A 25715-nucleotide genomic window follows, 5' to 3' on the forward strand; every position below is an offset into this window, starting at 1 on the left:
AAACTCTAGCCTTCCTGGCTCCAAGGTATACACACATGACTGGTATGTTATAAGATGAAGTCAATTCTTATGGAGTCAGGATCTCTGACAGGAAGGCATAGGAGGCTCACACAGTTGAGATCAGGGACAATATCAAATCACAGAATTGCCTGTTCTATTTTTCACATGACCTAGATATTAATGCTTCCACCCTCTACAACCTTACCTATGTTTTGTGAAATTAGTCTTGTTTTTAATACTCAAAAGTCTTCTTTTGAGTATTAAAAACATGGAATTCAAGTTCACTAACAATGGCTACTGAGGCTATCTTTTGCTCAATCTCAGTTTACAACGAAACCCATTATTCCCGCTTCTCCCAACCACAGACACAACTTAGTGCTGACCCTGAGGACTCAGCCTTGTCTAATCCTGAACCAGTGCAGGTAGAGACAGCCAACAGAGCCACAGGTTCTGACCCACAAGAAGATGGATTCTGAGATTCATCTTGGTGTTTTAGTGTGTACTGAATGCTGAGTTCTTCCCAAGAAATCTTTATTCCCAATCACTGCCAGAGCTTCCATGGGCTTTTTTATTGCATTTCTGCTCAATGCTCCTGCTCCCCAGATGAAACTAGCCCTCTTCCTCAAATCCCAGCCTCAATGACCTTGACATTCTGCCTGGCTATTCACAGACTTCATCCCACTAGTTACAAAATGTGCTGGCTTCCTCTGCCCTCCCTTGACCTAGAAATGTTCCCTGGGGGACTTATTTCAGATCTAAATAACTATTTAGAAGTTATGTTTTGGCATGACCATTGCCTAGAAATTCTGTGACTATATTTTTCCCCACCAATATTTGCTGTCTCTCCTTTTTCTCCTTCCCTCCCTCCCTGCCGCTCCCCCTACACAAACACACTAAGGCTACCAGTTTGGACACTGTAATTAGGACATTCTCACCTATGTTTGGATGTTTTAGTCCAAATTTAATTTCCCCCCTAACAGGGCACAATATTGAGATCCGGCATGCTTATATAGAGACTGAATGATTCACAACAGAATCAGATTCTGGAGACCAGAAAGGACCTCAGAAGTCATTAGTGATGACATTTCCCTTCTCAGTCACAGGACTATGAAGAAAAGCATCCAGATGAAAGCAGATACTCTGCAGCTTACTTAAAGAGAAGTGGGGATCCTAGGCAGAACCTGTTTCGTAAAAGTAGAAATTTAATTTCATTTCAGACCCCAGCCAGGGTACATGGGCAACCCAATGAATGCGTAACGCTTTAGGTGTTACCTAGAGGCAAACTAGGCATGGCATTCCAGGTTCCCTTCAATCTGATGTACTCCTACTTTGCTAGACATCTCTTAATTACTTGCTTATTCCATAAGACCCCTGTGCCTTTCCTTCTTTGTGTTTTGCTCACTCAGATTAGCCATTCTTGCTCTCTGATCCAATTGACTAACTCCTCCCCATCCTATCATGCTTGAGAAGCATGTATTTTTTTCCCTGAGGCTATTTGGGCTTGGGTATCACAAAAGCCACTTGCAGAACACCCTTGTTCCCATCCAAGTGATGAAAACAGCCAATGAACTTTGCATCTTTTCATAGTTGCACTATCCAACATAACTGGAGTTACAGTGGCCGTTTAAACTTAAACTAATTAAAATAAAATAAAATTGAAAATTCATTTTCTTGGTCACACTTCAAGTGCTCAGTAAGCACATAAGGACGGTATCATATTAGACAGTGTAGATACAGAATATTTCTACCATCTAAGAGAGCTCTTTTGGACAGCATTGAGTCATAGAATGATGGGATCAAGTGGATAACCTTATCCAACTCTCCTGAGTTAGGTCAAGCTCTTCGAGAAAGCTGTACTATTGAAAAGCCTTACCCTCTGTACTTACTCTGTGGTACATATATACCCCTAGGGCATAGAAAAAACCCACGACACCAAGGCAAGCCAGGAACACCATGAACTTGAAGGCATCGCTGTATAGTTTGAAGTTCAGAGGCCGGGGGTAGAGGATGGATCTCACTAAGTCCCCTTTGGCTGTGTTGTAACCTACATGGAGATAATCACACATGGAGTAAGATCCTTTAATACATTTTCTCCCAAAACCAAAGTGATTTGAATTGAAGTAAGGATCCATGAGGGGAGTTATTTGAATATGGAGTGAAAACAGCATTGCTCTAACCTAACAGTGTATTTGCATTCATTGTTGTTACCAGTTGCCAAGAGCAATCCATGGCGTTCACTTAGCTCTGGTTAATTTCTCTTGCTCTGGGAGTCAGTGCTTCAGGGGCTCTCACAGTGCCACTCCCATTTACTCATGAGATTAAGAAAAAGAGGACTAAGAAGCTGAAGAGTGCAGTGACAATATGATGCTGAGAGAAAACATTAAAACTCAGACAGATGTTGAAATATTAAGTGAAAATTAAGAAGAAAGGAAAGCACAAGGCAAGAAATTCCTTAAAAATATATATGTATAGACCTTTAATCATGTCATTCTTGTGCTTAAAAACCTTTCAGAGTCCCCACTTTCTCAAAATAAAGCTCAAATTTTTAGACATGGCATTCAACATCCCCTTCAATTTGATCTACTCCTACCTTACTGGACTAATTTCTTAACTGTCCACTGGTCCCAGAAAGTCCCTGTACATTCCTTCCTTTGTGTTTTGTAGACACAAATTGGCATGTCCTTCTAGCTCTGACATGATTGGCTAAGCTCTCCACATCCTATCCAGCTTGGTTCAAAAGTCACCTCATCAAATCAGTGTTTCCAGAATTCTACTTCGATATTTCATACCAAAAATAATTTCTCTCTTTGCAGTCCCTGTAACACTTGGTCATGTGACATATATCACCACTTTACGTTTTAGTTAGCTGTAGATTCACCTGTCTCTTGCACCAGACCGTAACCTTCTTTAAAGGATAAGTATATCGCATAATTTTTAAATTTAATTTTCAATGTATAGCGTGTAGTACTCATTATTATCTAAATTATTGGCTAAAACTATTGACTACTACATATTCTAGATATGAAGCTAATGGAGTGCAGTTGACTCCATACTCACTACTGTGAGTATGAAACATGCTTTATCCCCAGTGCTTGATGGACATCTGGTCTCCTCAAATATGGGCTTATTACCCTTGGGTAAAAGGAATAGAGTTTTCTCTAACCTGCTTCCTAAGCATTTTTTGAGGATTCAGGTGGTTTCTATGATCTCTAACCATTAGCTTCTACTTAGGCAGCAGGCTAAGGGATTCCCTAATGCCCACTAACTAGTTGAACATTTAAAAACTTACTATTTTCAGCCGGGCTCAATGGCTCAGCCTGTAATCCTGTGCCTTTGGAGGCTGAGGTGAGTGGATTGCCTGAGCTCGGGGGTTCGAGACCCGCCTGGGCAACTTGGTGAGACCTCATCTCTACAATAAATCAAAAACTAGCTGGGTGTGGTAGCACGCACCTGTAGTTCCAGCTACTTGGAAGGCTGAGGCGGAAGGATCGCCGGAGCCCAGCAGGTCAAGGTTGTGGTGACCGAGAGCGGCCACTGCACTCCAGTCTGGGCAACAGAGTGAGACTCCAACTCTAAAACTAGCTATTTTTAATTTTAAAAATCAGCCAGAACAATCAAATCATAGCCCAAACTAAAGCATAGTGATATCACCATATGAAACTATTGTGTGTTTTGCATTTGTGAATAGATGGGGTGTCAGAAACACACACAGAGAGCTAAGACCAGGTCATGGAAGGCCTTTGTAATGATTAAGACTCAGGAGGTATTTGTAGAAATGTCAGGATTTGGTGTCCCATTTGACATGGGAAAATAAAAGAGGAGTTAAAGATGATATTAAGAGACTTGCTAGATGTGATGCTGTTAACAGAGGAAGGCAATACTGGGGGACGGGTTCACTTTTAGATGTGTTGACATTGAAGTGTCTGTAGGGCACCCAGGTATCCAGCAGAGAGTTTGAAATACAGCCTAGAAAATGACTCTTTGAAAGGAAAAAGTCCTCATAGTCATAGTGGTTGAAATTTTTTTTTGGTAATCACTCAGAAGGGGTGTCAAGGGAAAAGAGAACAAGCTTATAATCACAAGCAAAAATAAGAGCATAGCTTGCCTTTGAGGAATTTTACTTCATCCGTACATACCCTTTATCACATATAATGGTTTTAACGATGAACTATTCAGTCAAAAATTGTGACGATTTAAAATAATAAAAGTCCAATTGGGGAAAAAAAATGTGTGGCTGTTATTATCAGAATGTGGCAAACACCATAATTCTAAATAAAATTTCCCTAATCCAACTTTCCCCACACCCAAGCATGAACTAAGTTTATAAAAGTGGACTCTACTAACCAGTCTGCAAAACGACTGCTCGTACAGGGCCCTTCCCAGAGGGCTTGACCTGAATAACTTCCGTTCCACAGAAAAGGACATGCTTCCGATAATCCTCCAAGCTGTGAGATTTCCAAGGCCTGGTGTTCTCCATTTGGGGCAATGGTGCCTTTGTAACAGGTATACTTTCTCCTAGAAAAGATTGTATTTTGATTCTATGTAAGCCTGGGCAGTTATTTAGAACCAGTGCTTGCTCGTTTCCAAAAATTATATAAACTCCAATCATTCCAGTCTTAATGCCCATCCCATGAGTCAGGTGACTGTTCATAGGATGCTAGTGATACAAACAATGGTAGACTTGGTTCTATTGCAAATATTTAGATAAGATCTTCCTGTCTTTCCTATGTCTGGCTAGTATGGTTTATGGTCACAACTTACAAAGCAGCCTATTTTAGCTGAGTTTTCACTTGCTCATTTTCCTAAGTGTTCACTGAGTCGAGCATTATTTTATTTTAGGCAATGAAGAAGCAATCAATCATATGAATAGTAATTACTATTTGCTTTTCATTCACTCATTCATCCATTCGTCCACTCATCCACCCATTCATTCAACTATTTTAAGTGCTTCTTCTGTGCCAGGACTGTGCTAGATGCTGGGAATATAAAGATGAACAAGAGAGACAGAAATCTTGCCCTCATAAGCTCAGAGAGCCAGGCTAGAAAATAGTAGTCATTCCACATCATTTCCAAAACTATCAAAGCTTTTCTTTTATCATCCCATTTTTTTTGCTCAAAAATCCTTTTGCTCTTCCACTGCCATTACTAAATAAACCCAGACTCTCTTGCTAGATTGTCAAAGCCCACCACAGTTCAAGCATCATTGCCTGTCATTCACCTACACAAGCTCAAGATAAACTAGGCCACCTGCATTTCCTTTTATTGACTCCCATTCATTGCAGGTATCAATTTTTACCTTTCCCTGGCGGCTGTAAGACATAATATTTAAAGTACAGAGAAATTAGTTCAGAGTTCAAATAAGATAAATTTCAAAGACAAAATAAAGATGTTATTAATACTTTCTGGCTCCCAGATTTAAAGAGCACTAGAATGAATTTAAAATTCCATCAGTCTTTTACTAAATATCTAATTAGCAAGATAGCATATCATCTTTCTAATTTGGAAATAGTATTGTATTGATCATAATTATACAAGCTTAGGTCTCATCTTTCTAGGTAATAACTGAGAACAAGAATTTTTTTACATATATAACTTTTTATACCTTTCATTTTCTCTATTGATATGTAATAGGTTCAAAATACATAGTTTTTCAGGGTGCAATCCTAGCACTCTGAGAGGCCAAGGCAAGAGGATTGCTTGAGCTCAGGAGTTTGAGACCAGCCTAGGCAACATAGCAAGACCTCATCTCTACAAAAATATCAAAAAATTATCCAGGTGTGGTGGTGTACACCTGTATTTCCAGCTATTTGGGAGGCTGAAGTGGAAAGATCATCAAAATCCAGGAGGTCAAGGCTGCAGTGAGCAGTGATCATTACACTGCCCTCCAGCCTGCATGACAGAGTGAGACTCTGACTCAGAAAAAAAAAATAGATAGATAGATAGATAGTTTTGTTGAATGTATAGATGAATTACATAAAAACAATCACTCAAGTTTTTCTACGATTGGTTTTTCAAAATGAGTTTTCTTCCATGATGTTTTTTTCTTTTTTTTTTTTTTTTACATCCTAAGATGCAAGAAGCTAAGCAAATTTTATTAAAGGTCTTGAATATTCTTTAGTAAATTCCTTTAGCCAAGCAGTTGGCCCTGTGCCATTTTCTTTAGAGTAATTATGGTATTTATCCAGTGTATGGAATTATTGATTGCATTGTAAATGACACTGTAAAAGGGTTAGAACCCTTTGACAAATCTCCAAATCATTGTACCACATTGTTTTGAAATCAACCTTTGTAACAGGCAGATACAGATAATTTCAATTTTTTTTTTTGCCTTTGGATCACAGAATATTTATCCACAATGTATGCTTAGACTAATATTAGTAAACAGTTTTCCACGCACACAACCAATGAAATTGGGGGCATACAAATATTGATCAGTCAGAGATGGAAGTCATTTGGAGATAATTTGTTCCAGAGATAGCACTCAAACCAGATGATTCTACACAGGGATGGTTTTCAAATCTCCTTTATACTATTCACATATTAATAAGAAGTCTCATGTCTTGTTCTTTGTTGGGAGCCCAAGAAAGGATGGTTTTACCTACAAAAGATTTGGGGTCTCAGGAGACTGGAGAGGGTTTTAGAAGGAAGCACTATTTTCACTTATAATTAATTGCACAGTTGGATCCCTGTGCTGTCATGTAGAGGTTCCCTCCTGTGTCCCCAAGGAGCCAGATGCTTCCTCATGGTGACAGTGTTTGAAATGACATGTCCTTTTTAATGTACATTTCTGGGATCATTAGACTATAAATGATTTGAGAGCAAGGACTGTTCTTGGTGATTCCAGTACACAACACAATGCTTGGCACACAGTAGTCATTTCTGAACTTTTATTGAATAAATGGATAAACGAATGAATAAGAGAAAGAAAGGGAGAAGGAGGATGAGCAAAAAAGACAAAGGAAAGAAAATGAAAGAGAGGAAAAGATCTGAACTATGAACCGATTGTACACTTGTCTGAAAAGATATCAATGTGAATAACCACGTAGGGGAATCCCTACATGTCCAGCTCAGTGCACTGCATACTTCCCACACGTGTTTCAAATAAATTAGTAATTTAATGAGGGAGAAGGAAGGGGATTATGGCAGAGTGCCCTTCTCCCCAACAATCATCCCTAAGAAAGTGAGAAAGCACTGGTTCCAAGCATACGCTCTGGGGACAAAATGCCTGGATTTAAGTCTTTTTTTCTTCATAGAACTTATCATCGTAGGAAATTTATGTCATTTATATATTTCCTATGTTTTCTGTCTCTTTCACTAGAATGTCAGCTCCACAAAGGCAGAAATCTTATCTGCCTTGTCCACTGCTATATCACCAATAGACTGCCTGCTCCACTGTAGGAGTTAATAAGCATCTATGGAATGAATGAATAAACTAACAAATTCAAATCTGAGCTATACCACTTTTAAGCTTTAGGCAAGTTACTTGCCCTTCCTGGGTCTCAGATTCATCCAGCTTAATAAAGCTGCAAATTGAATGAAATAAAATATGTAAAATGTCAATACAGTCCTAATACATATGAGAACTAAGACAAAGTAGCTATTGTGCCAACGGAAGATTTGTAAATATTAATAGATCCCTCCCAATGGTATTCCCTTTTGCTTCTTGACTCCTCCATTTTGGGAGAAGCTACATCTTAAAGGGGATCAAGGTTTCAGGAAAGGAGTCAGAAAAAAAGAAGACGGGGTGGACAACTGGCTTTTGAGTTTTAACAGTCCTTCATGAATTTGATGATGGATCTTAGAGACAACCTGAGATAAAAACAAAGTTTTTCTGTTCACCATGAATTCCCTCTACTGCATTGTAAACTAAATAAAAGTTCTTGGAATGGGAGTTGGAAGAGAATCCAAAGGGACTTGGATATTGTCTGCCCCTGAGAGAAGCAGCCTGCTCAACAGCAGAGAATGGGAACATGCAACAAAGCTGTGGAAACCGAGAGCAAGCGGCACCAGGATCTGCCTTGCTGCCTAGGATGATGGGCTTCACCCAGAGTGGAATGGAAGCAACAGGAAGAGGAGCTGTCCCAGATCAGGGCCCCCTCCCTGATGTCACGCACAATTCCAGTAGCCAGAGAGGGGTGGGAGGACCTGCTAATGGATGGGATGACTGTCTGCCTTATACCAGATATTCACGCTGGACATTTTCAAGGATGGCAAAAATTAGAGCCAAAGTAGAGACTCAGTGTCGTTATAAAATAAAGACAAGCTGCTTGTACAACTGTGTTAGTGGCAGCAGGATGAGGCTGAGGAGAGGAGAAAAAGGATGTTACCAAGTGGTGGGAGCTGTGGATGGGAACTCCAGGTAAAGAGAAAAAGATGGTGAGGCAGAAAAATGAAGATAGGCACCTTACCCACCTTAGAACTAACTTCCTCACTCCCATGGTCCTTTGTGTTTGGGAGCAAGTACTACCTTCAACTTTGACCCTTTCACTTGCTAGCTGAACAGCCCTGGTGTCTTGTCACCTTAGCCTCCTCATTTGTAAATTGGTATCATAACAGCTCTTAGTTTCATCTGTGTTATGCCATGATGAAAGAGAGATGTGAAAGTTATTTATAAAATGTAAGTTGCTATAGAGATGCAAGGACTATTTGCTATTTTTATTCTCACATAGAAACTTCTATATATGCAAAAGGCTATTTTGTACATGAGGAATAAATCTAAGTCACATTTGTGGACAAATACTCTAGGAATACATTTACAGTTTCAAGAATCTGATTGTTTAATCAGAATCCTTTCCACAAATATGTAATGTGTAGGAGGATCTAGGTGGGTTGTGCAATGAGGTATTTAGATCATACTAGAACTTAGATCTTTTTGAAGAAGTTAATGAGAAAGACATATATTTATTTTTTCCCCATTGTAAGTGTCTATCTGTAAAATTGGATTTTATCAGTACTTGAGTTACACAGACATGATGATGACTTTATTAATATTTCCAAACAGATGCTAGAAAAAGCCACATCCCAGTTAAGTTCATTTTAGGTCAATTTTGCACAGTTGTTGAAAGGCAACATTGTTTTAGCAGCTCTACTTCTCTAGAACTCTCTGACTTTTCCTGAGAATGAAGGCAAATACTGTCCACCCGAGTCAATGAGAGAAGAGACAGCAGCCCGAGGGCAGTAAGCCTTTCTGTCTTTCCTCTCCCTGTGTGTTCACAACCGTGCCCCCTCTTTTGCCAGTGAGAGAAGCCATTCTTTGCTGTTAAACTGCTGGGAGACGGGAGGCAGTGGCTGCATTTGAGTGAGAAAGGCAGGCAATCCACTCATCTCTGCCTCCCAAAGCGCTGGGATTACAGGCTGAGCCACATTAGCAGGGCATGGTAGCACGCGCCTGTAGTTTCAGCTACTTGGAAGGCTGAGGGAGTGTGCCACTGCACTCCCGTCTGGGCGAGAGTGAGACTCCAACTCAAAAAAAAAAAAAAAGATGGTTTTTTTGGGCTGGAGGTTTACATGTTGGGTACTATGGTAACATTCTGAGTAAAAGATATGATCAGTGTGCAAATCCTCATCACTATCATTATAAAGCAGTTGGATTTCAACATATTAAAGAAGTATTTTATAATTATACTGAACATATTTATGTTTACTACATCTTTTGTCTCAATTTTAAATTAAGCAGACCCATTTTTAATGTAAAATCTGCTCATGTTGAACAATTTAGGAATAGATAATGAACTTTTATTACATTTATGTGATGTTCAAAAATCATGTGTGTGCTTTTTCCCCCCATCTTCACACCATTTGGAAACAGAAAAGTTCAACAATTTGTAAGCATGAAAGACAAATAGTTCCTATTTTTGTGTTGCTGTATAGTCTATTCTTCTCTCATTACAATGTGCTGTGTATTTTTATTTTTGGCCTGAAAAATATTTTATAAATAGTGCCTTACTAATTACACAATTTCAAGTAGACATTACAAATGAGAAATAGGACCATGTGCAATGTGACTGGAAGACTAGTTTTCTGCTCTGATATCAACAGAAAATGAAAATCCACAGAATATAGCTGTTACATTGGTCTTCACCCTAAGATTCAATTCAAACTCCTTTCTAGTAAAACCTGGGTCCCATTAGTTTTCCATCTATAGACCACAGGGCTGGATAAAATCTCCATGCCCTTCTAATTATGGAAGTTGTGGTTTTCAAGGTTATGGTTCATTTGGCTATGTATATAAATTATTTTTGTATTTATGAAGAGATCGTGTTTCAATCCACATAGTATGCTTACCCTCTTCTGAACCCAAAGCACCCTATTCCCCCCCATCCATTGGGTAATTAATCCCATGTGGCATTAGAAATGTATTCTAGTTTCATGTTTATTGTGGCTTAATTCTTATACGACTAAACATTTTCTGTTTGGTATATTGTGTCTTCATTTGAAGAAAAAGCTGTATGTGTCTCCCTCATCTATTTCTGAGTATCTTAAAATGGACCTGCTATAATAAGGTAGGTAAGGATATGCTGATTTGATTAGATGACACTTGGCCTAGATGTCGGACAAAGAAGTGGAAGCTCCATAACACTGCCTACCTGTGAGCATGCCTTCATTCACCACACAGTTCCCATCCAGCACAACAGCATCGCATGGTAATGAACATTTTCCTGGAAGAATAAGTACATCCCCGGGAACCAAGAGACGGGATTCCAGTTCCTCCAAACCTACACCAAAGCAAAGTTTCCATGACCAGCTGATTATTTCTTTTTACTTAACAATGAAAATGACTAAGAACCCTTATCAACCTCTTAGTCAAAAGCTACCCTACCTATTCAACTGCTTAAGCCCCTTTCCACTCAATTGAAAATTCCAAAAGAATAAGGATTAAGGATTTGGTTCCTGGGACATAGCAAAGGATGATCTATACAACAAGATCCTATCTTAATTCTAGTAGCTCGTGTAGTATTCTGCTGTCAGTAAATGCTCAAGGGTATTGAGTAATTCAGAAATGCCCCTTCTCTGCTGTTTGCTCTCTTTGACTGGGTTTCTGATCCCCTGTAACACATTTTATCTTCTTGGATTGGGTCCTGAAGTAAATTTGTCCAGTTAGCTTCTGCTGCCTTGGGGTGCAGCTCCTCACTCTTTGAAGAGAGCCATGCCACTCTACCCCAGGCTATCTCAGAGCAAATGCCAAGTGTCCAGCCAGTCATTTAAAAGCTCCATTCAGGCCTAGATACCAGATGGCAGTTCAAAATGTATGATGAAGAGTCTGTCTGGGATGGTTGGTTGGGGAAATAAAGGAACCTTAAGAAGGTTTACCTTGTATTATCCAAACTAGTGAAATGTAGAGGGCAGAGGAATTTGTAGTAACCTGGATAGGGTAGGAATGATTCAATCAGGGCTGAGGTGAGGTTAGGAAAGTGAGTGCTCAGAGTGCAGAATGTAATGAGGCTTTCACTCTCAGGGCCCTGCAGGTGCTAGGTCTGCATGTGCACTCTCTTGCCTCCTTAAATTTTCCAGATGACTTGTTTGCCTAGGTTCAATCAGAAAAGCCTTTTTCTCTTTGTCTAATAATCAAAGACAAATGAGACCAATTTCACCCTGAAATATTAAGATGCTGAGGTTGAACTAACACATCACCTACCTTTGCCTTTTATGATGATTGTAACCTGGACTTTGTTGTGATCCTCCACAAGGTTGTGCAGCTTAACTGATTGCTATCAATGAAAAGTCAACATTTAAATATTAAATAGTTTACATCCCCAAAACCACATGATCTCAATACAATAAATGCCAAGCCAGCTGTCATAGCCAAAGTGACTCTGGGCAAGGGACTACTTCCACTTTTGATGCTTCAGCTTCCCTACCCCAACCCCTACCTCACCCAACACCCTACCTGCACCAGCAAATATGCTTATTAGTTTAATGCTATATCACTCCCAAGGAAAATAATGCACAGCCCCTGCCTCAAGGACCTAAGCCAAGGAAGCAAGGTTTCATTTCTTGAAGATACACAATCAGAAGAAGGAAGAACAAGATTGTGACCAGGTTCCTTCCCTCTCTATGCCCCTATTTCCTGGTCTGTAAAACAGCAAAACTCTTGATCTGCAAGTGGCTTTGCGCTTGTAAGAGCCTATGAATATTTAGGTTGTGTTCTGATTGCATGTAGAACAGCCATTCTCTCCTTTCTGAACTGTGGATTTTCACATTGAGTAAAATCTGCAGAAAGTAGTCCCACTGCTCAGTTTTGAATCCTGACACTACCACTTATGAGCTACTTAGCCTGTTTAACTCCCTTTTGCTCATCTGAAAGTGGAGATTATAATAGATTCTACTTTCTAGGGTTAGGTTTTAAGTTAGTTAATTCTTGTTAGTGATTAATAATAAAGTTGTTGGAAAACCAGTTGTGAGAGTACATTAATTGGAAAGACTTGCTAGAGGTAGAATTTACTGAGGTAGGACTCCGTGAAAAGCAGAGGAAATGGAAGGAGCCTGGAGAAGTGGAGGCAGCAACTCCTAGGATAGGGCAAGGGACAGGAAGTCAGAGGTGAAAGGGGATTCTGTCTACCCAGTTCTCCATCCTCACTCCGGGGTGCCATTAGCCAGAGAAAGCTTATGTTGGGCCACTTGGGGCAGGGCTGGGCAACTCTGCAAGGCACCTCCTCTCTGTATGTATGTGAATTACTTGGATGTGGCTAATTAGAAGAGGGTTTAAATACCATCAACAGTACTTAATTCAGCTTAACATAATTCAAATATAAAACTTTTTTCCTTTTAGATATTAAATTATTTTGATCTGTTCTGTTGATGATTTTTTTTTGAGTTGGAGTCTCACTCAGTCACCCAGACTGGAGTGCAGTGGCCGCTCCTGGCCACCGCAGCCTCGCCTGCTGGGCTCCGGCAATCCTTCCGCCTCAGCCTTCCGAATAGCGGGAATTACAGGCATGTGCTACCACGCCCGGCTGATTTTTTGATTTGTTGTAGAGATGAGGTCTCGCTGCCCAGGCGGGTCTCGAACCCCCAGGCTCAGGCAATCCACTCACCTCAGCCTCCCAAAGGCGCGGGATTACAGGCTGAGCCACCGAGCGCAGCTCTGTTGATGATTTTTAATGTTCAAATATCACTAGGCTAAGATAAGCATTACATACAATTATGCAACTTTCCCCTTGACAGAACATAATAAATTCAATGTTAATATTTATATGGAAAATTTATTATCTACTTCAGTTTTGTGTGAAAAGCTAAACTTCAATAATTTGGACCAATTGATTGGAAGAAGCGATAGTGCTGTTTAGTACCTATTTATTGCTCTAACGTGACTTCCTGAGCGTTACTGTTGGGGCATGCATTTGAATGACGGATAACAGTAGGAACCTCAGCTATGGTTCTGTAGGCAAGAACACAGGAGTCAGTTGGGATTCCTGAGCTATAAGTCAGGTTTACCCGTTGATCAACTGTGCAATGTATATGCATAAGAAATTTCACCTCACAAGTTAAGTTGTTTCCTCTGTAAACAGATGGTAGTAAATCAGATAACTTTCAAGTTCCCTTCAAGCACTAAAATGATAGGATACTGATTTATTTTGCACGTCAGAGATTTATCCAAAACTTGTGAGGCTTCATAGAAGAAATATACAAGGTACATGAATGGCTCGAATTATTATTAATTTAAAATAGTTTAAAACATTAAATAGCTGCTATGTGCCAGACACTGTTGTAGGCGCTTAGAATAGAGTGTTTGATTTTTTTTTTTATCCTCAAATAATTCTATGATGAAAATGTCATCTCCTACATTCATATATAAAAGGGGGGGTTGAAAATGATAAAGTAAATTTCTCACAATAATTTATTTACTAAGTATTAAGAGTGACATTCAAACTCAAATTCATCTGACTCTAAAGCCTTTTCTGTTGATGAATGTGCTCTTCTAGTGCTCAAAAACAACTTGTTCTCCTTCAAGAAGATAAACATCCTTCTTCTAAATGTTTTTAAGTTATGTTCTTGCTTAGCAAACTCTTTTAGTCAATACCATGATAACTTCAGCCTAGCACAAGAGGGTGATAATCAACACATTTGGAAGCGGTGAAATATGAGTTAATAATACTTCACTATAATTCTCAAAATTCATTATGTTGTAGAGCTGGATGTGTTTATTAGTCTTAGCATTCTGTGTCACCATCCACACTTTCATGCCTGTGCACAAGCGATCCTAGAATGTCCATTCCAGTTTTCTACAAGCAAACTCTTTCTAATCCTTCACATAGAGGCCTGCTCAAATGTCACCTTCACTCCACATGTCCCTACAATCCCCGGGAAGAATTCATTGTTCTGTTTTCTCCACCTGGGTTAGTGAAGTGATCACATTCCATTACTGCATGGATATCTATTGTCATGTCAGGTCTCCCCTGTGACTCAGGCAGTTCACAAAAGAAAGGGACTATGTATATTATTCTTGCATGTGCCCCCCAGAGTTTATCACATAGTAGGCCCTCATCAAATATGTGTTTATTAGAACCGAATTATTCTACTTCTAACAACACTGGAGTGGGATAATGTTAGCATCCTCTTTGAGTTAATGTACTCAGGAAATCCACAAACACAGGTTTCTATGACAACCAACTAGCTAGGAAAAGGCAAGTGCTGCAGTGCTTGCCATGATTGCAAAGCTCGTTGCCTGATTTTCATGAGGCCCCCTCTGGTTTCTTCAGTCCCTGTTCTGTGGGACCAGGATCAGTTTCCAAGACTAATTTGCATATTGTTATTATTCGGCATTTGTTGCTGCCTGTCCTTGTGTTTGCTGTAGTTGAATTTCCTCCAGAGATGAGTAATGAGGGCATTAACTCAGGTGCCTCTTGAGCCCGGCTCAGGCACAACTAAAGGCAAAGCACTACGGGCTAGATACTCTCCGTGTTATTTCTAGCAGCCACCCATGGAGCCCAGCAATAGAATATGCAAATACAGTTCAGTGTAAATACAGTTGACTGCCAAGGTTTGCACTCATACCTGCACCAAGCTTGTTAGAAAAGGACTGCAACAGTAGTGTTTCCTGGCTTAGGGAAAGTAAGCTCTGCCTGTGCAGCATGATTCGTGGCCAGAGCAGATGCAGACAGGTATCTTATATCACTCCTGCTAACACTTCCTGTCTTACAACTTTCAGAAACCTGTGTTTATTTAGCAAGTCTTGAATTCAGTGAAACAATGTAGCTCAATAGAATGATTTGGAGATGGCATTGCTACTCTTTTCATTCTTGTCAACCCCCTTCCTCAAATGCTACTGCAGCAAGGAAGTTCATGAGTCACTTTGAGATTGTGTTCAATGGACAGTGTGTAGTACTTGGCTTGAAATCAGAAAACCTAGGGCAGGGTCTGTGGCCACTGTCACTGGGTGAATATGAACAAGTCCCTTCACCTCCCTTATGACCCCAGCCCTCCCTGTCAGGTGGTAGAGAATATAAAAACAATATGTGCTTCATTTTACAATTTGCCATGCCCCACATAAACACATACGTTATGGATGTGGGGGGCTATTGCAAACTCTAAAGTGCTAAACAAATATTGATCGTTGAGGACTTGTAATTTAAATGACAAAGACAGTTTCAGGAAATTGGTTTACTTTATATATGTTACAAGTTGCTTTACAGGTTGGGTCAGATACACTTTTATTAATAAATATTGGCTGCTAATGAGATCAGTGTTTGTCCTCTAATGCCTTTTCTTCTTTTGAAAAAAATCCTTTGCATTACTGCCATTAAGCCTGAAGTTCCTATGTTAGCCACTGTTTGGATGAAAGGAATTTAGGAATTCTGTTAAGATGCAGAACCTAAATGCTTAAAATTCATTAAAGATTTAAAAAATAGTTATTAAGCAAATTACAAATAGAAAAAAATAGATATTACCTAACTTTGGAAAAGGAGACCATTATAAGCAAAACAGGAAACCCAGAAACCATAAAGGAAAAAAGAAACATATTTGACTCTACATAATTTTTAATGTACAGCAAAAGTGAAGGTCAAGAGAAAAAAGATAGACTAAAAATAAAACTTTTTCACATATATGCTAGATCTAAAAAGGCCATTAACATAAAATAAAAATGCAAAACTCTATTAGACAAAGGAACATATGTCTACTTTCACCAGTAATCAGGGAAATATGAATCAAAACATCAATGAGACCCCCAGTTTAAAAAAAGCATTAGATTAAAAAATTGTAAATATCAATATATAATACCAGTTGCTGGTGAAACTGAGGAAATGGATACTTTTGCATATTTCTAATGAAAGAAATTATCTCATTTGTGGAAAATAATATGGCAGCACCTATTTAAATTCAAAATAAACATTTGCTTTGATTCAGTGAACTGGCTTTTGGTTGCCATGCTTAAAAAAAAATGCAAACACTAATATGTAAAAACATGCCCTTACTGTGGTTATTTATTTATTTATTTATTTTTTGTGAGTTGGAGTCTTACTCTGTTGCCCAGACTGGAGTGACTGTGATTATATTTAATTCAACATTGTTTGTGGTAGCAAAAGTTGAGGGAAAATAACCTCACTTTCCAAAAATAACAGAATGGGTGAATAAATTATGATAGACCATAGAATATTATGACATTTTAAAGCATGATTTATAGTATTTGTACTTGGTGGATTGCTACTGTATATATAGTAAAGAGAAAAATGAAAGCTTCAGAGTAATGTGCATAGTCAGATCCTATTTTAATTTTTAAAATTAATAAATACACAAATCTCCATATAAACTTGTATATATACGTGTGCACCTAATAGAGTAAAAAGAGTACAAAATATGTGTGGCTGACAATGACATTAATAAATACATGTATTTGGGATATGGTGTTTAAATTTATTCTTAGGTGGATTCCTCTGTAACAATAGCTCTCAAGTCTTTAGAATGCATAACAATCACCATTTATGAAACTGTAAAAAACGTAGATTCCTGTTATTATGCTGGATATTTTTATTTAATAGCTCAACAGGTCAGAAATCTCAGGTAATTATCTTGTTGGAACGTTGCCCTAATGAGTATAGAATCAAACTAATTTTTTTTCCAACCTTTCTTCTAACTTCCATATAGGAATTTCTGTATTTCTTTTGGATTTCATAAAGAAAGGTTACCTGAATGCCAAATGAAGATATTCACATTATAAAGGAATTTTAAGAGAAAAACTAAAATCTGTCAAGAACATTTAGATAGGTAATGTATAAAACAAATACAATATTTAAGTCAGGGGAAATATGTGGGAACATTCTAAGGGGTATAATGTCTTGACTAATACATATAATTGAGATGCTACCCCTCTATTCTCCTAAAACTGCGGCTGGCATTATTAATCCATCACAACATTCTTTTCCACCATACTCAGAAACAGCCTCAGAGTCCTTCTAAAGACAGCATGCAATGAAGCCTTCAGTAGATAATCAGAATTTGCAAAGACATTTAAGCTTACTTTGTATTCCTGAAACCCTCCTTCTGAGATTCTGCATCTGGTAAGCCCTTGCTTTTTGCTTTGTTATGACTTAGCTTTGACAAAGCAACTCTTGCTCTCATGGGAATTCCATAGACTTTGTTTCTGTACTAGAAGTTAAATAGAATCCATCTGTGATTTTGGCTCTTACCTGTCGCAAATCATACACACTTAAGACAATGGAGATAACAGACAAAATGATGATGGCCACAGAGTATTCTATGTAACCTTGAGACAGCCACAACGTTAGGGTGAAGACTTGGAACACATAGAATGGATTTAAAACCTATAGATACAAAAATAGCATTTGTGTCACTTGAGTGGACCTTAGTGGCAGTCAAGATATCATTTTGTTATACATTTTTTCCCCATTTTTTTCACAATATACACAACCTCTAATATTTAAGAGCTCACTTGGAATGCCATTAATTTGAGTAGAGACAATGTCAAGCACATAGAATGTAATATGGCGAAAACAAAATTATTTTAAGCACTCAGAGCCATGCCCACAAACTGATCATTCATATTTATTTTGAATTTCAGAAATATTTTACCAATAGCAAATCTGACAATTTACCTTCTTAAACAGATTTACCCATAATGAAGATACATGAAGTCTCTTTTCAAAATGAACTTCAAGCTGGGCTCGGTGGCTCAGCCTGTAATCCCGTGCCTTTGGGAGGCTGAGGTGAGTGGATTGCCTGAGCCTGAGAGTTCGAGACCCACCTGAGCAACTTGGCGAGACCTCATCTCTACAATAATTTAAAAAAAATTAGCCGGACATGGTAGCACATGCCTGTAGTTCCAGCTCTTGAAGGGCTGAGACGGAAGGATCGCCGGAGCCCAGCAGGTTGAGGCTGCGGTGGCCGGGAGCGTGCCACTGCCCTCCAGTCTGGGTAACAGAGTGAGACTCCAACTCAAAAAAATAAAAAATAAAATAAAATAATTTAAAAAAAAGAAAATGAACTTCAATTTTGAACAGTTTTATTTTACATGTAATCATATGCTACAGATTTAGTAAAGGTGTGCAATGAAAATGAAAGATTCTACTTTTATCTAGGTTATTTAAAAATAACATATTTTTTATGGCCTCTGAGAGTCAGTCAAGTCAACATGGATGGCCCTTCCACTGGATGAGGAGGAATACTGGAGAGAAATGTCTTCCCCAAGGCTACAGGGCAAATCATGGACGGAAGTTATCACCAGTCCCAAAGCTGGTCATCTGTACGTGTACATTTTCGGTCTCTTGAGAATACCTTCAACCTTTTTTATCCCCTTTGTTTTCCTCATTTTGGTCCTGCTGACTCCACTATTAATAACCATAGCAGAGAGGGCAAACCTGAGAAGCTAGTAAGCAGTTCCAAGATGTGTTTGCAGAATGTGAATTAAAGAGCCCATGGAAGCAAAGCAAGGATTCTTTTCTTGAGGAAGTGCCCTTTATGATTCTTTTAATTAGATTAAATAGTGGCTAAAACTACTGATACTATTTCTTACCTCTCTTTGCTATAATTTCCTAAGATATTAAATACAATTTTATTTTAGTCCTAAGAATGAACTGACATCTGGTTAATAAGTTAGTATCTTAAGAATTTTTTAAACCTTTAGATATATTTTGTGCATTAAAAAAGATTTTGTTCTTTAATGTTTCTTATTTTTTCCATCCCAATTGTTTTACTTAGAAATTATAGCTTTTTAGTTGCATATTATAAAATGCTTGAATTATAGATTATACATGAATGATAATATGATTTGGGGCTCATATAAACCCAGTAGAAAATTGGTTAAATACTAATTCATTTAGCACCCTTAGGCAATATTCTTTTGAAACCAAATACGAAGTAGTTTTGCTTTTTTCCTACTAAAGCCCTAGTAAATACTAGGTGCCAGAAAATACCAGCACTCTTTCCAAGATAGATCAAATTGACACTTTGAGAGTCTTTGGAAATTTGAAAATATTCTTGAACAAGAAATTTAATAAGCGGCCTGCTTTTTGATAACTGGGGAGACTATGCATAAGCAGGGGAAAAGGGGGTATATGGAAAATCTCTGCACCAAATCTCAATTTTTCTGTGGACTTAAAACTACTCTAAGAAATAAAGTTTTAAAAAGCAGTCTTTTTTTAACATCTTAACACAGAACAGTGGTAATTTTTTTTTTAAGACAGGGTCTTATTCTGTTGCCCAGGCTGAAGTGTAGTGGTAGTGTAATCACAGCTCACTGCAGCCTTGACCTCCTGGACTCCAGCAATTTTCCTGCCTTAGCCTCCTGAGTAGCTAGGACCACAGGTGTGCCCCACCATGCCCAGCTAATTTTTAGAGATGAGATCACTCTATGTCGCCCAGGGTGGTCTTGAAATCCTGACCTCAAGCAATCCTCCCACCTTGGCATCCCCTGGCTGGGATTACAGGCATCTTAAGTAACCACACCCAGTCTTTAAAATGTTCTTAATATTAAAAAGATATGGTCATGCTCAAAAATAAAATAATCATCTATATGACTTTGAAATAGACTAGAAACCTGTAACATCGAGTGGGAACTGATACCATCAGCCTAGTGAATTCCAGACAAGGACAAGAACAGCAAAAACTAGGAGTTCATTTCTGGAAAGAATAGAAACAGAAAGTACCCCACAATGACAGGGGAGAGAAACTATGCTATGGCAGAAAGTAGAGGTGGCATTGGGCTTCCTGTCCCAGAATAGAGGCTGAGAAAAGTTACAACTAGTGTTGGAACACCAGCCAAGGGTAAGATGGGATTCAGTGGTACAACTGTGAACTGGGACACTCTTCAAGTTGGTTCAGGGTCTGAATCTGACAAGTCCCCAAGGGACAAGCACCAAAACCTCCAGCATAGGCCTGATTCTGAACTGGGGACCCTATGGGGACCAGTTGAGGCAAACACAGAGCCAACAAAGAGGAACAGAAAGCATGGGGGAAAAAGAAAAAAATGGAAAGGAAAAATGTCTCTCTTAAGAGAAGCATACAAAACAGATAATACCTTCAATTACACAAGGAAAATATTGCCAAACAAATAAAAGCAAAACACTTACAAAATGAGAAGTCACTTTCAAGAAAATGGAAGGAATAGAGCAATTTGAAAAAGACCAAAATAGTACATTTCAAATCCTCAGAAATCATGTCCCATGGTATAGACTGAATTTTTGTGTTGTTCTTCCCCTACTCCCTCTCCCTCCCCTTCTCAACCCCCCACCTGTAAATTCAAATGTTGACACTCTAACACCATCTCCCAGTGTGATGGTATTTGCATGTGGGTCCTTTAGAAGGTAATTAGGTTTAAATGAGGTCGTGAGGGCAGTTAGTGTTCTTGTAAGAAGAAGCCAGAGCTCGTTCTTTAAGATGTGAGAACACAGAGAAGGTGGTGGTCTTCAAGCCAGAAAACAGGCTTTCTCCAGGGACCCTGTACGCAGACACTTTGATATGGACTTCCTAGCTTCTAAAACTGTGAAAAATAAATGTTTGTCATTTAAGTCACCCAGTTTATATTTTGTTATAACAGCCCAAGTTAAGCAAACCACCTTATCACGACCACCATCATCATCACTACCACCACCACCATGATAAACTTAAGAAAACAAAACAAAACACAAACAGAACATTATGAAACAGGAATCTGTCCCTTACCCTGGGAAGGAATTTTAAAGTAGATTTAAATGTAAAATAAATAACTTGGATGGATTTAGAGTTCACCATGATGAGTGATCTATCACAGAAACAGAGAATTGAATGCCACATGTTCTCACTCATAAGCGGGTCCTGAACATTCATTAGTACTACAAGAGAGGGATTGGCAGTAGCAGGACACTGCCAGGGGATGGTGGGGGTGGGGTGGGCGGGGAGGCATAACTTCACTAAGGGTAGGGTGCCTGATTCTAAACCAGGGGAGCTGAGGACCAGTTGGAGACCCAAACTTCACCTGCAAGCATACCATCTGTATACCTAATCCTTACTTGTACCCCACATCTTTATAATAAAGTAAAGAAAATTTTAAAAGAAATACGATGTCTTCTAAGAAAAAAGAATGCATTAAAAATCACAGAAAAAAATACACATATATTAAAATTGTAGAAAAGAGAACCTCAGTAGAGGGGAAACATATAGACTAAAATCAAGGAAGCAGTAACAAAAAGAAGTTGCATGACACAAGATTTCACTCACATCAAAGAATTTATGTGCTCCTTAAGACTCCCCCAGTACCAGGAAGTAAAAAGTAAGGGGTAGAAATTATTTTTTTCCAAAAAGAAAAGACAGGAGTTACCTGTTTAACAAGCAGCTTCCATATGGGTTGGATTTCCACCTCAATGGCATTGGGCCCACACACTAGTCTTCTGCAGAAAAGTGATCATGTATTAGTGTCATACCTATAAGCGCAGTAATACAAGAGCACAGGTCCTACTAAGCGAAGGTCACTTCTCTACTCTTTAGAGATTCTGTGGCTTCCATTAAAAAACAATGTGCAAGTACTTTTGAAACATAACCCTGAACTATAATACAAATATAGTGTTTTCTGGGGTTTTTTTGAGTTGGAGTCTCGTATCTGTCGCCCATCCGGCGATCCTTCCGCCTCAGTCTTCCGAGTAGCTGGAATTACAGGCGTGCGCTACCACGCCCGGCTGATTTTTTGATTTATTGTAGAGATGAGGTCTCACCTCCCAGGTGGGTCTCTAACACGCGGGCTCAGGCAATTCACTCACCTCAGCCTCTCAAAGGCGTGGAATTACAGCCTGAGCCACCGAACCCAGCTCAAATATAGCTTTAAAATGAAAATCAGTGTATGTTGGACAAAGTTGTTTTCCCAGTTAAAAAAATATATTAAGTATTGTAGTACAACTCAAAAAGTCAAAATGAATGTAGAACGGTATTTTGAGTTATTTTTAACATAATTTGATTGTATTTTAAGAATAGCTTAAAAGACATAGCTATGAAGATTCTAGACTGTCCTTGATGTTAGAGATTATATCTCTCTTACCTTGGTACCTCCAGCACCTAGGACAGGCCCTCAGTAGATGTACTGAATGAGTGAATGATCGAATGAACTGGAAGATGATATATGATTTTCTAGCCTAGCACCTTGTAAATGTGTACATTATATCCAAGTTGTAATACTTGTGTGGTACAACATACAGTAAACAGCCCTCATGTTTGCAGAGTATTTTATAATCTACAAAGTTCTTGCAAAATATTAATTTGATCCTCATAATAGTCCAAAGGAAAGGATCCCCATTTTGCCAACAAGAAAAATTATTCAGTGTGGCATTTAGCCAAAGGTGCACAAATCTAATCTTTTTTTTTTTTTTTTTTTGAGTTGGAGTCTCACTCGGTCGCCCAGACTGGAGTGCAGTGGCCGCTCCCGGCCATAGCAGCCTCGACCTGCTGGGCTCCGGCGATCCTTCCGCCTCAGCCTTCCAAGTAGCTGGAACTACAGACACACGCTACCATGCCTGGCTGATTTTTTTATTTATTGTAGAGATCAGGTCTTGCCAAGTTGCCTGGGCGGGTCTCAAACCCGCAGGCTCAGGCAATCCACTCACCTCAGCCTCCCAAGGCACGGGATTACAGGCTGAGCCACCGAACCCAGCCACAAATCTAATCTTAATCATGACAATATAACTTCTAAGCAGAGATAACAGCGTCAGAAACTGCGTTTAGCCTCTTATGTGCATTAATACCTCTAATCATTACATTATCCCTATGAGATTTCATATTGTCATCTGCTGTAAAGAAAGCTGCAGTTCAGATAATCTAAGTCCCTTTCCCAGCATCTCAGAGCTAGAAAGAGGCAGATCCAGTCATAGACTGTGATGTATGACGACACAGCTCTGCCTCAGCAAGTAGCATTGGAGAGAATTTGTAGGAGGGCCTCATTTAGAAGTCAGATAAACCTGGGCTCAGCTTTCTGTTATATCTTGGTGAGACCACTTATATGTGAGTGAGACCACTAAATAACAACTCTTATTGTGGCTTTCCTTAACAATGCAATTTACATATTTGCCAACTGTATATCTGACAAAGGCCTAACATCTAGGATCTATAAGGAACTCAAATGCGCTGAAAGGAAAAAAACAAACATCCCCTTTAAAATGTGGGCAAAAGACATGAATAGACACTTCTCAAAAGAAGATATACGGGCAGCAAACAGACATATGAAAAAGTGTTTAGCCTCACTCATCATCAGAGAAATGCAAATCAAAACCACATTGCGATACCACCTAACACCAGTAAGAATGACCACTATTAATAACACACACAACAACAGGTGTTGGCGAGGATGGAGAAAAAGGAATGCTTCTACACTGCTGGTGGGAATGCAGACTAGTACAACCTCTTTGGAAGACAGTGTGGCCATTTCGAAAAGAACTAGAAATTGACCTTCCATATGACCCAGCAATTCCCCTATTGGGGATATACCTGAAGGAACTCAAATTATTCTACAAAAAAGATACCTGCACACGTGTTTGTTGCAGCTCTATTCACAATAGAAAAACATGGAACCAGCTGTGTTGCCCATCAAAGCTGGACTGGATTAAGAAATGGTACATATACACAATGGAATATTATGCAGCCATAAGGAGGGACAAATATATGGATTTTGCAGCAACTTGGAAGGAGTTGGAGTCAATCATACTCAGTGATTTATCACAGAAACATAGAACTGAGTTCCATATGTTCTCACTCATAAACTGACCTTGAACAATTACAGTGCTATAAGAAAGAGATTGGCAGTAGAGGGAAACAGTCGGGGCGGGGGGATGGGATGGGTAGTTGAGGGAAACTGCTGGGGAAGGGGGCATACCTCATCAACAAGGGTAACTACATGATCAATGTTTATATACCTAACCCTGAAATGTACCCCACATCTTTATAATAAATGTTTTTTAAATGCAATTTAAAATAGCTTCCTCAACTCCCAACCCAGGTTTTCTATCTCTTTCACCTTATGTTTCTTCATAGTGCACATTATTACCTAAAATTATACTTTATTTTTAGCCTATTAATAAGCATGCAAATAATAGACTATATCCTGCATAATAATATTAGCTTCTGATATGTCCTAAATGCCTAAAACAGGATTTAATACCTAAAGTATACTCAATAATTATTTGAATGGAAGACCGAATGAAGGGTTAAACTTGGTTCTTTCATCGGTAAAATGGATTTGTTAAAACATGCCTAATAATGTTGTGATCGGTAGCATATGACATAACTATGTACAGCATTTAGTGCTCAGTAAATGACAGCTATCTGAAGTCTTAGCCCCTCCTGCACAAATAACTGTATTTTTCTCTCCTCCAACAACTCATTCTTTCTTAGTACAGCACTTACCTCATTGAATTATAACATATATTGACATGTTTTTCTATATTTTTTTAGAGCTTCTTTAAAGGCAAGAGTGGAACTTTTTAAACTCTGTTTTTCTGCCATCTCGGGAGCAGTGTCTGACACAGAGGATGTTTCCTAAATATCAGAATTAATTAATGAGGATATTTGTGATCCATATCTAGAATTATCTCTCCTCTGACAAGGCTGAAAACCCAGTTCACGCAACTAAGGCAGTGCACCGGCTATGGAAAGCCAGTTTAGAAAGCAAATCTGGGGTCAGATGCTTTTGCTGTTCAGTGAGGTGGTTTCTGAAATTACCACTAGGAGAGAAGAGCTCACATCCCATGAGACCTGGGATCCAGTGGATCAGTTCTTTCCTGTAGATGATCTTCTATAAGGCTCATCTGGACCATGTTTAAATCACAGCCTGTCTAGAATAGGTACTAAGATAGAAAGTTCTGTTCATGATGATTAAAGGTAGGAACATAAAACCCTCTGGGACAATTTACTTGCTCTATTCCTGTGTCTTCTGACAACTTCTCTCCAGGGTAATTGTTTCTCCTGATACCCTGACAGGTATTCACTATTGAAAAGTGAGAAGTATGTAAATCTATGTATTTACTCTCTTTACCTGACTGCTAGGAAGCCCAGAGTAAAGTTTGCATTTAGACTCTGCAGGTTTTCATCATCAGAGATTCTTGCATATCTTCCTTCCATTATTTCTCATTTTACATCCTTACTTTTTAATGCAAGCAAGCTCAAATCCATTTAGAAATTGATGAGCTATCACTCAACCAATAAATAACATTTTTTGTTCTAAAAAAGGCCATGGCCTTAACCTGAAAAGTGAAGGGAAAGTATTACATGTCGACTTACTTTCTTTTCAGCATCCAAATGGACACGAC

General features: G+C 38.9%; 1 protein-coding gene across 1 annotated transcript in view; it reads right to left on the reverse strand.

The window, feature by feature from the left end:
* Nucleotides 1–25715, reverse strand: part of ATP13A5 (ATPase 13A5) — a 115659-nt gene that overhangs the window by 67296 nt on the left and 22648 nt on the right. The window contains exons 6-11 of the mRNA XM_008071809.2: nt 21749–21818; nt 17625–17759; nt 11636–11708; nt 10587–10715; nt 4345–4515; nt 1887–2044 (exon numbers count right to left, since the gene is read on the reverse strand). Coding sequence (XP_008070000.1) covers nt 1887–2044; nt 4345–4515; nt 10587–10715; nt 11636–11708; nt 17625–17759; nt 21749–21818 — 736 coding nt within the window. The remainder of the gene's footprint in view (nt 1–1886; nt 2045–4344; nt 4516–10586; nt 10716–11635; nt 11709–17624; nt 17760–21748; nt 21819–25715) is intronic.

The sequence above is a fragment of the Carlito syrichta genome, unplaced genomic scaffold (genome assembly GCF_000164805.1).
Source record: "Carlito syrichta isolate Samal-C Ts95f unplaced genomic scaffold, Tarsius_syrichta-2.0.1 Scaffold314728, whole genome shotgun sequence".
NCBI classification, from domain to species: domain Eukaryota; kingdom Metazoa; phylum Chordata; class Mammalia; order Primates; family Tarsiidae; genus Carlito; species Carlito syrichta.